This window comes from Halichoerus grypus, chromosome 7 (assembly GCF_964656455.1).
Source record: "Halichoerus grypus chromosome 7, mHalGry1.hap1.1, whole genome shotgun sequence".
NCBI classification, from domain to species: Eukaryota; Metazoa; Chordata; class Mammalia; order Carnivora; family Phocidae; genus Halichoerus; species Halichoerus grypus.
In genome coordinates this window covers 81,959,712-81,972,554 of record NC_135718.1, presented here as the reverse complement: position 1 = coordinate 81,972,554, position 12,843 = coordinate 81,959,712, and the positions used below count along the sequence as shown (strand labels likewise).

The 12,843-nt window shown below is 35.4% G+C and overlaps 1 protein-coding gene across 7 annotated transcripts in view; it reads left to right on the top strand.

Moving 5' to 3' along the window:
* The window catches only part of PCDH15 (protocadherin related 15), a 1,707,782-nt gene that overhangs the window by 1,181,037 nt on the left and 513,902 nt on the right, over window positions 1–12,843 (top strand). For all 7 annotated transcript variants that reach the window (XM_078077809.1, XM_078077807.1, XM_078077810.1 and 4 more), the window contains one exon: window positions 6,544–6,699. In XM_078077809.1, the coding sequence (XP_077933935.1) occupies window positions 6,544–6,699 (156 nt within the window). The remainder of the gene's footprint in view (window positions 1–6,543; window positions 6,700–12,843) is intronic.

Below are 12,843 nucleotides of genomic sequence, written 5' to 3'. Positions count from 1 at the left end.
TTCCTTTGTGTACTTATAATTTTGTCCACCCATTTCTTTGGCTGTATGTAGCTTTGGCTCTTATTGATGTCCACCCCATTGCACCAGCTCCCTGTAAGCTTTTAATGTGGACTGACCACAGGCACTGTGTCTTTTCTAACTGATGAGAGAGAGCACCTCAATACTCACCGGCTTGACTCAGAGACAGGGAGAAGGGCTTGGCCACATGGTAGATCCACGTTCATTTCCCCCTGTTCTTTCTTCAGTGGTTGGGGAAAGTGTGTTTCCCAGAGAAGGAATTTTAATCATGTTTTCTGTACTTTGTTCATTGAGGCCATAAACCATCTCTTAGTGGAAGTGTTCAAACAGTTATTGCTGCATAGAACTAAATGAAAATTTAATGTAAAAAAATATTTTTAAGATTCAAAGTTAAGAAATAAGTAAAATAACAAATGATCTTTATGGAAATTTCTGAGGATTAAAATAAAATGTAAAGCTTCTCAAGCTTCCAATATTTGCATTTAACTAGAAAACTTCTATATGACAGTGTATACATAGGAGCTTTTGACAGTTTTCAAGCTTAGTCCATAAGTCTTGCCCTGATGGTCACTATTTTTGTATTCCCTATTTTTATTTCTATTTACTGAAGTTCCATAGATTTCCTTCAGGAAAAAGAGAAAGGCAGAGAGAGGGAGAATGTGAAAGTGTAAAATGAAGAGTTATGAATGATAAAACAACCAAAATGTGTTGTCTGGCATGAAAAGTAGGTCTCAGTGATGAGGGAGCATCATATGAGATGTTTGAAATCCAAATGAGTGTCTCACTTGACCAGTATCCCCCCGTCACTATTGGGCATGGGATAGTAATGGTCATAATGACATTGATAATTAAAACAATAATAGAAAAAAAAATATGATTCTGGCATAGTCCTATTACACTTATTGAAAAACTCTGGGCAAACTCTTAAAAGCTTTGAACAGAGAGAAATCATGTTCATGGAAATCCCAAACATCTTACCTTCTCATCTTCCAGACCCTAAGTTAGTAGCTGCGCATTGCACTTTGACTCTTGGCCCCCGGCCAGTGTCCATGTCACCACCGAGCTGCCCACGTTCCCTCCCACGGCCTGCTGGCCTCCACGGCCAACAGCATAGCTGCCTCTTGGTCCTCGCTTGGACTTTGGGACCATCTCCTAATAGTCCTCTCACCATATGTCATGATTCAACCTGTTGTACATTCAGTGCCCCACACACATTTCTGATCTTGTCAGTAGATGCCTACTCTTTTATTATTTTTATTATTTTTTAAAGATTTATTTATTTATTTGAGAGAGAAAGAGAGAGTGGGTAGAGAGGCAGAGGGAGAGAAACTCAAGTAGACTCCGTGCTGAGTGCAGAGCCCGACATAGGGCTCCATCCCACGACCCTGAGATCAGACCTGAGCTGAAACCAAGAGTGGAGGCTTCACTGTCTGCACCAGCCAGGGATCCCCTCCCTGGTACTCTTTTAAATCTATGCTTAGAAACTACCTTTACCCTCTGCCATCAGTTGAATGTCATCTACTACCAAGAAATGCCTTAAATGCCACTTTCTATGTAAAAGACTTCTTCATGTTACACTGGTATGTAGTTTCTTGCTCTAAATTCTAAAACATTCAAAACTTCTTGACTTGCTTTATATTTATATTTATGTCATACCAGTTTTATGGGATTTGCTTACCTCACAAGGTCTGCATATTAATCCCAAACCACACTGAATTTTGAATTTAATAAATACAATTAAATAGACCAAATGTCCTTAATAGTTGCTTATGAAAAATTTCTCTAAATATTACATTATCCTAATTATATTTTCAAATTGGTACTTTCTTCTTTAGGCAACTTATGTCAATACATCATTTATTATGAAACTTTAATTTGTGAGGGACACTCATAATTCTGACCAGCCATTTCCTTTAAGTTTGTTTCATTATCTAAAACTAATTTCTACAACATACTGTGTCTTACTTCCTTTCACTGTCTTCCACTTGATTTGTGAAATAATGAAGATTTTTCATTTTGTAAAGGTAGTAAGTACATAGGAAGACAAATCATGACAAAATCCTTTCATTCCTATGAGGATTGAATAAAGTTGGCCTTTGCTTTAGGAAAAATAAAATCAAGTCTTACACGGGTTGGCTAAAAATCTGTTTTCACTTTAAACCAGAAGGCCTCCAAATAACATGATTTCTTGAGAAAACTCAGTTCCCCTTGGATTAAAGATGAAAGCTGTAGTCAGCACTGTTCACATCAGTAAATTTCTTATAAAAACCTTACTTTGCATGTTAAATCCTTTTGATTTTTAAGATTTTTATTTATTTATTTGACAGAGAGAGAGAGACAGCGAGAGAGGGAACACAAGCAGGGGGAGTAGGAGAGGGAGAAGCAGTCTTCCCGCTGAGCAGGGAGCCCAATGTGGGGCTCGATCCCAGGACACGGGGATCATGACCTGAGCCAAAGGCAGACGCTTAACTGACTGAGCCACCCAGGCACCCCTGCATGTTAAATCCTAAGTGATTGTCTGAAAAACTCATAATAAAATTTTTAATTTTTGTCTTCTTTCAAATTACAAAATTCATACATATTCATTGGAAAATTTTCTTTCCTTACTTTCTACTTTCAGACATACTCTTCAGAGATAATGTCCATCTACTGTTGGTATATATCATTTCAAAACCTTATGAAACCATATCAAAACCTAAGCATATCGAGACCCATACCCACATGTATGCTAACATACTTAGATGCATTCAGATATTATGTTAAACATTCATTTTTAAAGTGGGAGAGTAGTAGGCATGTCTAGGTATATATGAAAGATAGTTGTTTTAAGTAATTAGCCCAAAACAATTTATACACAGGTTGTTTTTTTTTTTTCTTCTTCTTCTTCTTTATGTATGAAGCAATGCAAGAGAATTAGGGAAGATAAAACTGCCAGGACTTATTTTTGCCACCAGGTATGAAAGATAACCCAAAATTTCCCTATCAGATTCCTAAGCATTTTGTAGTCCCTAAACTCTCACTGACTTGTAGAACTGCACTTGATATATTTATGACCTTCTTATACAGCAGAATAGAATCCATTCCAAGGCGAGATTATAACGTGTGTTATATATGAGCTGCAGGGAATTCTAGCCTTCAACGCGATTCTTTATGGTTGGAATTTATTGCAAGCTAAGGCCCCTCCACGCAACTCACAGTTGCACAGGGAGCTAAAGCTGAGAGCGGCCAGAGTTCCAAGTGACCCGTTATGTCTGATTTATGGGCACGTCGCAGGACTAAGTAGGGGCTCAGTGCCCAGTGCGTTTGATTCCCTTCTTGCGAAGATTGTGACCTCTCTTTCCCAGAGCTATCACCTTCCCACTCAGTATAGCGCTAGAAGTTGAGAGGAACTGCTTTTATAGGTCTCTTGTAATGTTTAGAAGATAAATAACTTTAGAAGAACTTAATTCACCTGTCTTCTAAGGGGTGCGAAGGGCTAACAGTACAAGTATTTGTTTTTTGTTTTATTTTGTTTTTTGTAGTTTTGATAGTTTTGGGGGGGGTTGTGGGTTTTTTTGTTTTTTGTTTTGTTTTGTTTTTTGTATTTGTGATGGGTTTTTGTGGGGGTTTTGTGGGGTTTTTTGCTGTTTTTTGTTTTGTTTTGTTTTACTTTACAATTGAAATATGCAGAAATTTCCTTAAAAATCTATTAAAGAAAACATTTTCAAACTCATAGTAAAAATGGAGAGACCTAATCTTTTTAAATGATCTTTTTGCCTCAAGGTTGCAGATTTTCAGTGATGGGCTTACTTTATAAGATAGTCCATTCTATTCTGTGCTGCTCTGGATTAATATAAACTCTCTACTTATATTGAAGAAAAAAAAAGCTTTGTGATATTTTTTATTCATTGTTGTTATTTCTGCTCTCTGAGACTGCAATAAATCAGCTAATAGATCTTTTCAAAATAACCATTCAGATGTCTGGTGCATCTTGCATTTTTTAGCTTAAATATCCTCAGTTTTTTTTTTTTTTTTAAAGATTTTATTTATTTATTTGACAGAGAGAGAGACAGTGAGAGAGGGAACACAAGCAGGGGGAGTGGGAGAGGGAGAAGCAGGCTTCCCACTGAGCAGGGAGCCCGATGCGGGGCTCAATCCCAGGACCCTGGGACCATGACCTGAGCCGAAGGCAGACGCATAATGACTGAGCCACCCAGGCGCCCCAATATCCTCAGTTTTTATCATACTTTCTCAAGGTGTTCAGACTTCACATACTGTCTGCCCATAAAATGGTGCTAAATATAGTCCACCTATCACTGCATCTGATATTATTAATGAATATGAAGTTTGTATTACTGCCCCAGCAGTCCGTTTACAGTGTTGGTGTGCAAACCCATCTTTTACTCATCAAAATGTCACAATTATGTTTTCACGTTAATGTTCGTAGCCATTTATTATTGTACATGGGTAATTAAGGGTTTTTTTTTTTTTGTCCTGATACCAATGAGGTGAATTAAATTTATTATTGTAAAAATATATCATTATATAACCTGGCATTCTGACTTATTAAAATGATTTTCAATGTTGCCTTTCATCATTAAATGTATGATATATCCTTCTCAGCTTTGTGACATTCACAGATTTTTAATGCCTTCATTTATGTCAGTAATTAAAAGGGAAATGTGGTATATATTAGAACACAGAGCTATATGACCCTTCACCAGATACCTTCCTGCATATGTTAATGATTCTTAAATTTATTCTCTCTAGGTACATTTATTCAGTCAGGTACAAATAAAGTTACTTTTTCTTTCCTGGCTGTAAAAATTACCTTGAGATTCAGCAAAGTTTGCTTCAGTTTAGATATAGTCTCTACAGCATTCTTCTCACTTAGAAATGCGGCCTAATGACATTTTTAATGAACCTATCTTAGCCTCCGGGGATCATTGCTGTGTCCTTAAATCAGTTTCAATCCAAATATTTAATAAGTTATTTCATAATCCAAGATTATCAGTTTGTATTTTATAAATTCCATGTATTTTGCTTTCTTGGGAATTTAACTTTTTATAAATAAAAAAATCACATCTGCTAGTTGTGCCTGGCACAGGGTAACCTTGGGTGATACTTACAGTGATCCTCTCATATTGGTGTTTTTATCCCTATTTGTAGAGAGGAGCAAGCTAAGCGCTGAGAGATTTTGCTCCGAGTGTATTGTTAGTAGGTCACCATAACTGGCCGGAAGCCGCGTAGTCTGACGTGAGGAGTGCACAATTATCTACTCAGGCACAGTATGGTTACTGGGCAGACAGCCTTAGTCATGACAACACCACACTCCAGGCTTCATGGACCTCCCAGCCAGTGAAGGGAGGTGGACTGAAATCAATATGTAAAATGAGTGATATGCCAAGAGGCAGGGGAGAAATGCAATAAAGAAAAATAAACAGTGAGGGGAGAAGTTGGAAGGAGAGAGCCGACTGGGGACCTTGTCTTTCAGACGGGTGGCCAGAATACGTCATTCTGATAAAAGGATGTCTTTAGAGGGAAAATTTTGGAAGCTTGAAGAAGATTTAAAAACGCTAAGGGAATATTTTGTAGCATTAAACACTTTGACTAAGAGTCAAAGAGATGTAGTTTTGCATCCCAATTCTGAAACCTCTTTGCCGTGCGACCTGAGTTAATAAGTGCCCTTTGGAAGACAATTTTCACCTTCAGGAATTCATCATTAAAAAGGGGGCAAGTGGGCACATATTTATGTACAGATTATTTATTGAAATATGGTTTATAATGATAAAAATTGACAGCATAGAACATCTTATCAGTTTGTACTAAGATAAATTATGCTATAGACTCATGATGGAGTACCATTAAATCATGTGATACCGCATCATAGTATATACCAAAATGCTGTAATAAATCTGTATTTACAAACATGGGATGATTCACCGTGTGTGTGTGTGTGTGTGTGTGTGTGTGTGTGTGTGTGTGTGTAATACGTGTATATTTAGAAAAAGATTAGCAAATAAGCATTTAAATGTATAGAACGGGTAAGTTTGGTTGGACTGTGAACAGATTCTTCTTTTGATTACATTTTAATTGTTATCGGCTATAAACCTATATTTTAGCAAAAGTGTAAATGAGCATACATAGTATGCAGCCCCTCTTCCCCAAGGATTTTATCATTAACACATCGTTTTTACGGATTGCAAGTTCATATCATTGTTTTTTTACCTTCTGGAGTGACAGACTCCGTTCTTTCCCTCCATCTCTGCACTGGTTCTGTGATTGTGCTCATCACTGATCCTCCGGTGGTCCACATGCTTGTCGAGATCCTATGTTCTGAGACACAAATAAATTAAACAGTGAAATAATCACAAATGCCTTCTCTTGTCCTTAAAAGGGGGCAAATGGATCAATTTTTATACATTATTCTTATTCTAAAATGAGCAAGCATAGAACATTTTATGAAACAAGTGGGCTTTGACCGTAAGTGAGAAGCTTCTGTTTCAATGCTTTTCTTAATAAAAAGATGCAACTTCTGTATTGCAGCCCCCGATGAACATACACTCCATCGTGGTGCAAGTCCAGTGCATCAACAAGAAGGTGGGCACTGTGATCTACCACGAAGTTCGAATCGTGGTGAGGGACAGGAATGACAACTCGCCCATGTTCAAACACGAGAACTACTATGCCACCGTGAATGAGGTTGGTTTCCAGCTCCTCTTCCTTTGTGCCCTTTTTATTGATCTGTGTAGCTCACTGGATACTGTGCATGCCTTGAAGTGATGCCTCACAATAATAGGGTTAGCTGTTTAGAAATATCACCAAAAAATAAATAAAACATTTTAAGTAATAGTGCTTCAGAAGACATAAGATCTGGGTGACATCTGGTAAGATCTCAGGAATTCATTTTGCTATGGGCAAAACCTGATTTGCTTCTAATAATGACCAAAATGTCGGTATTTGTGATTGTCTTGGACAATTTCATGCCCAAATCCACATATATGCTTACTGAGACTCAACAGAAGCTATTTATTCTCATTGTAACTTGTTGAACTGATTGTTTTCCATATCTCTGAGGTGGTAGCAGGAATTAAATACTGGAAGAGAATATCTGAGATTTTTTTAATTTAAAGTTATTTCCTTACTTTTTAGTTATTTTTTTAAAGATTTTGTTTATTTATTTGAGAGAGGGAGTGTGAGAGAGCACGAGAGTGGGGGGCAGAGGGTGAGGGAGAAACAAGCTCCCCACTGAGCAGAGAGCCCAGTGCAGGACTTGATCTCAGGACCCTGAGATCATGACCTGAGCCGAAGGCAGATGCTTAACCGACTGAATCACCCAGGTGCCCCAAGTTGTTTCCTTAATTTTAAAATCAAGTTCTAGTATATGCAAATATTTAAATATAAGTCACAACTCAATTCTTATGCTGATTAAATAATTTTTAAAAAATTTAAGTATTACTGCTTTCACTAGAATGTGCTTTTTTGTTGTTTTGCTTTCTTTTGTTTTTCCCTTTGAGCCAAAATCCATGGGCCAAGAAGCCCTTTTCTGTTATTAAAACAACAACAAAAACAAAAACAAAACAAAAACCCAGTGGTTACTCCGCTAATTTTTTGTTATTCCGCTACGGAAATATTTCTAATGTATCTCTGGTATCAAAAGCTATTATGCATACTTTAGACACATAAAAAATGAACCACATTTTTAATAGTCCATATTTTAGCAGATTATTTTTACCTCCCAGGTGTTTTTTTTTTTAAACTTAAAAACTATGTGCCTGCTTTATAGGAAGAATGTGTACTTGGGGCATTATACACAGCATTGGGCCTTTAACCTCTACACACTTGCTTTTTCAAATTATTTAAAATGTATCTTATTTATCTCAACACTCTTCTATTCAAAAAAATTGAAGAAATGATGTTTCTTATAACATAAGCCTTTGTAGATTGAATTACTAAAAAAAAAAAAAAAAAAAAGCCATAAATTCTTCCTTTAGGGTTCACAGGACAAGCTTACTGGTCAAAGTTAACTTTTTTGACCTGCTTTTATTTAACAGGTTTCTGCTAAAACAGACAGATGCTAATTAATGTAATTAACCATGTTACATGATTAATTATTTTAGCATCTGAAATAGACTCTTTGAACGGGATTTTGCTTTGTTTGTGTGAGTGCTGACTTCATCTGTGATTAAGCTGGTATCCGATGAATTATCTCAGGCAGCAGATCTCATAGTAAAACCCACTCTCGCACCTCATTTAACAGTTCCTGGAGCCCCGTCTTTAGTTCCTTTTTTGTGAAGAAATTTACAATGTTCAGTTTGAGTCTCAGAGTGCCCCGTGTGATCTGACTACTTCTGCTCCCCCACCACCAACGTTCTCAGCCCCTTGCTGAAAAATAACCTTTTCAAGTACTATTTTAAACTGATCACTCCCCTATTCAGAAATTGGGTAAAATTTCTCATTGTTTTCTGGAAAAAGGTCATCTGTCTCCACGGGCTGACTTTCAAGGCCTTCCATAATCTGACCTTTCCTCAGTGTGTTTTTAGTGAGGTTCTCTCTGTTACTGCCTTCCTGTCCAGCTTAATTTCCGCACGTCTCCCAAACATTTCCATTTCTAGGGCTACGCTCACACCATGCATTGTACTTATAACCAGAGCCTCCCTACTTTTCAAGTCTCCCATTTTTATTCATCTTTTCAAGCTTCACTCAAGACCGATTTCCATGTCCTATTTCCAAAGTCATCCCTGACTGCTCACGGTCACTGACGGTCGGTCCATCCAGACTCTAAACTTCTACAGCCTCTGCATAAACGTCAATTGGAGTGATACAAATTTACAGAAAAGTTAAACCTTTTATCTTAAACATTATTTGGTGAAGCCCAGGTCTCTTCGCAAAGCTGCTCATATAGGGTTCTCTCTCACACATTTCCCTAAAGCTCACCGAGGCGATCCGACCGCACGGATGTGATGGCTGTACCTTCTGTGGTTTGATCTGAGAACATGTGTGGTCGATGGTCATACCCCCCCCCATTTAGTTTTGCTCAGACTCTTTTATATGTAATTGCTTGGAAAGAACCAAAAGTTTCTTTAAACCATGAAATATAATCACAAGAAAAAACATGAGATTTAGCTATTTTTCTCATCCTTCAGTTATTTGAGTAGATCATCCATAGGTCTTAGTGTAATTGACTTGTATGTGTCTCTACAGACACGCATATGCTGCAATTATGTGCACACATATGTACATGTGTGTATGTATGTACTTACGTGTGTGCATATGTTCACTCATATCATATAAATCCTGCACATGCATAAATATAAATATATATGATTTTATATATACACACACATATGCTGAAATTATGTGCACATACATGCACATATGTGTATGAATGTATTCATGTGTGTGAATATATGTTCACTCATATATATCATATAAATCCTGCATAGATATAAATATATATGATTTTATATATACATACACATGCTGCAATTATGTGCACATATATGTACATGTGTGCATGCATGTACTTATGTGTGCACATATGTTCACTCATATATATATCATATAAATCCTGCACATGCATAAATATAAATATATGATATATATGATTTTATATACACACATATGCTGAAATGTGCACATATATGCACATATGTGTATGCAGGTATTTATGTGTGTGTATATGTTCACTCATATATATCATATAAATCCTGCACATATATAAATATAAATATAATATATAAATATAACATATATATATATATATATATATATATATATATATATATATCCCTGTCTCCTACAACTACAATTCTGCCTGGCTGCCTATAAAATTAAATTAAATTACATTAAATAGATTTTACCACATGCAAGATTGCAAGATATTTTCCACGAAATTTCTCCTTTCAGTATAAGACATACAGTTAATACAGTTAAGATGAGAAGGATCTAAATGTTTCTCAAAAAAATTTAAAAATTGCTCACAGTTTAATAGATTGTTGATGTCAAAATATTTTACACTTCATTAAAATCCAAAAGACAGGTATAAAGTCATTACCACAGATTTATGAAAGAAGTTTCCAAAACTACAGTCCTGATGACTCACTGTCCTTATTCACCCTGAGAAAACAGACACCAGGGGGAAGAGTGAGAATTGGCTGGTTTACGTGGTGAACTGGTCACAAAGTTGGGAATAAAACCCAAGCCCTTGATTTGATCATTTCTGCACTACTTACTGATAGATGTCTATATGCTGAATTATCACCACTTTCATGTAACTGATTTTAGAAATAAATGTTAGGGATTATGCTTATGGTATTATATCATAATATTATAATCACAATCAGTACTTTATTTTCTACATGCAATTCTTTACTTATTCTAAGCATGTCAATTTTTAAAATTGGATATATTTTTTATGTTGTATATCCCATGGTTGAGATATATATGTGTGTATGTATGTGTGTGTATATATATATATACCCACACACACATATATACATACACACACATGCAGCTGAAATTTTAAGAAATAGTTAACCAGTGAAAAGGATGAATAGCCTGACCATCACAATTTTGCACTAGCAGCAAATACGTCACTGGAATTATGTATGTATTCTAGATGAAAGGTTAGCACATTTTCCTTGAAGGACCAGATGGTAAATATTTTAGCCCCATGAGCTGTCCTATTCCTGTTCCAACTACTCAACTCTGCCATTACAGTGTGGAAGACTATCCAAAGTCCTGGGTTAACAATTCTGTGGTTAAGAAAATGTCCCACATCTTAGCTTTGTGTAGGTTAGATTAGTGTTTTGAAGTACATCTTCCTATGCCTCGGTTTTCATGCTCAGCAAGCAGGTTCCTGCACTTGATGGACAACATTCATGGAAGGAAAATCCCATATGTCCAGAGTTACAGGTCTGTCCTTCCATTCCCCACTTCCTTTTTGCTTGGATCCCATGTTAGAGCGTTGTTGTTGTTTTTTTTTAACATTGAGTTATTTTATTTGTTACAGTCTTATTATGCCTTTAAAATATTTTATAATCAATTTAAGAAAAACAGTGAGCAAAATATCTGCAAATGGAAGAATTAGTGAAAACATGAAATGTATTTCAAATATTTTGCATTACTATCAAAATGAGGACTGTTAAATGAAATGTTATATATTATGAGCCTATTTTAAGTCATGTAACGATGCATTAAATGTCAGTCTTTTTTACTCTTTGTAAATATGTTCTTCTATTTGTGTTTCAAGAATTTACCAAAATATTAATGCCTGTATCTAAGTACCAAGCAGGAATTACAGCAAGTTTATAATTCCTTGTTTGTGAGCAGGACATCAAACATTGCAAGTATTTTTTTTTTTTTTCTTTCCGAGTAATTGGAGACTCTCAATTAATTTTGGATACTTGTATCAGTAAGTAATTAGTTTAGTTGGTTTGAAGAATAGATTGCACAGTCTGATCGTAGCTGATCATTCTTAAGCAATTTTTGAAGATAAATATATTTCTGGCTGTGATGTTTCTAATAACACATGCATCTCATCCCCCAAAATTACTTTTGACATAAAAAGCAAACAAGAGCAAGTCAAGGCAGACATTTAAGCCTGCAAAGAAATAATCTCAAAATTATATAGAGGTTATATTTGTCCTGGTCTTTAATGATCTCTTCACAGTTGGTGTACTTTTTTTAGTCAATACTAATTTGTTCTTTTTATCGCCTTAAATATCATCTTAAATGTACTTAGCTGCTGTGACATGATGTGTTTTATTAGAGATAATTTGTTGGCAGTTTCTGGAAGAATATTCTCTTGCAATCTCTCAATAGGTGGGTAGTTTATGGTCTCTTGGAAGGAAGGAAGGAAGGAAGGAAGGAAGGAAGGAAGGAAGGAAGGAAGGAAGGAAGGAAGGAAAGGGGAGAAGGAATTTAAATTTTGAGTTATTTTAAGCCTGTAATTTTCAATTTAGAAGGCTTTTCAGCTTTTCAGTTAGATAGCTTAGATTTTCTTTTACTTTGCTTTGAAAATGTGCTGACTGCAAAACGTTTTGTAATTCATAATAGATTAAAAGGTGTGTATGATTTCTTTGTATTAGGTACGGTGCTTTACTGCAGTGACATTTTCTATCCTTTTACTCAAATTGAGTCTAATTGTAATCTTACAGCTTCAGAAGGGGAAGCACTTAGTTCAAAATGCAGCTTTCTACAAAATGTGCCTTTCTTCAGATTTCACTAGTCTGTGTTGTTTAGGTCAATTATGCTTTACCACTTTGTAGTTTTATTTAATTGATTTGGTTAGATTATTTACTTAGGTTCAAATATCAATACAGATATATATACAGTTTCTAAAAATTATAATAAACAAAATGCATTCTCTTACTTTGTTATTTTCTTCCTATATTTATTGTAATGATTTAATCCTGTATTAATTCCTTAAAACATTTTTTTTGTTATTTAGTCCTTTGTGGTTTCTTAAATAATTTGCTTAAACAAATACAATAAATATTTGTGTTACTGTTTTTCTATTTCACTAAATACTTTAGGCATAAGGATCTCACTTCTAATAAATTTTAAACCAACATCTTTGCTTTGGATATTACTTTTAAAATGTAAAAGTTGTATGTGTGATAAAATTGCCTTATGTGAGGACAACAGTGGTTGAGTTAGAGCTCTAGAACTATGGGTCATTTTTTTAAAATTTGTGATTTCTGAAATGTTCATCATGAAGTAATGTTTTGCCTATGGTATGTACAAATTCCTAAGAGTAATGTCTTAATATAAAATAATTTGTTAAAGTGGAGACTTCACATTAAGTTCAAAGATCTGCTTTTTTGTTTCTAATCAGTGTTA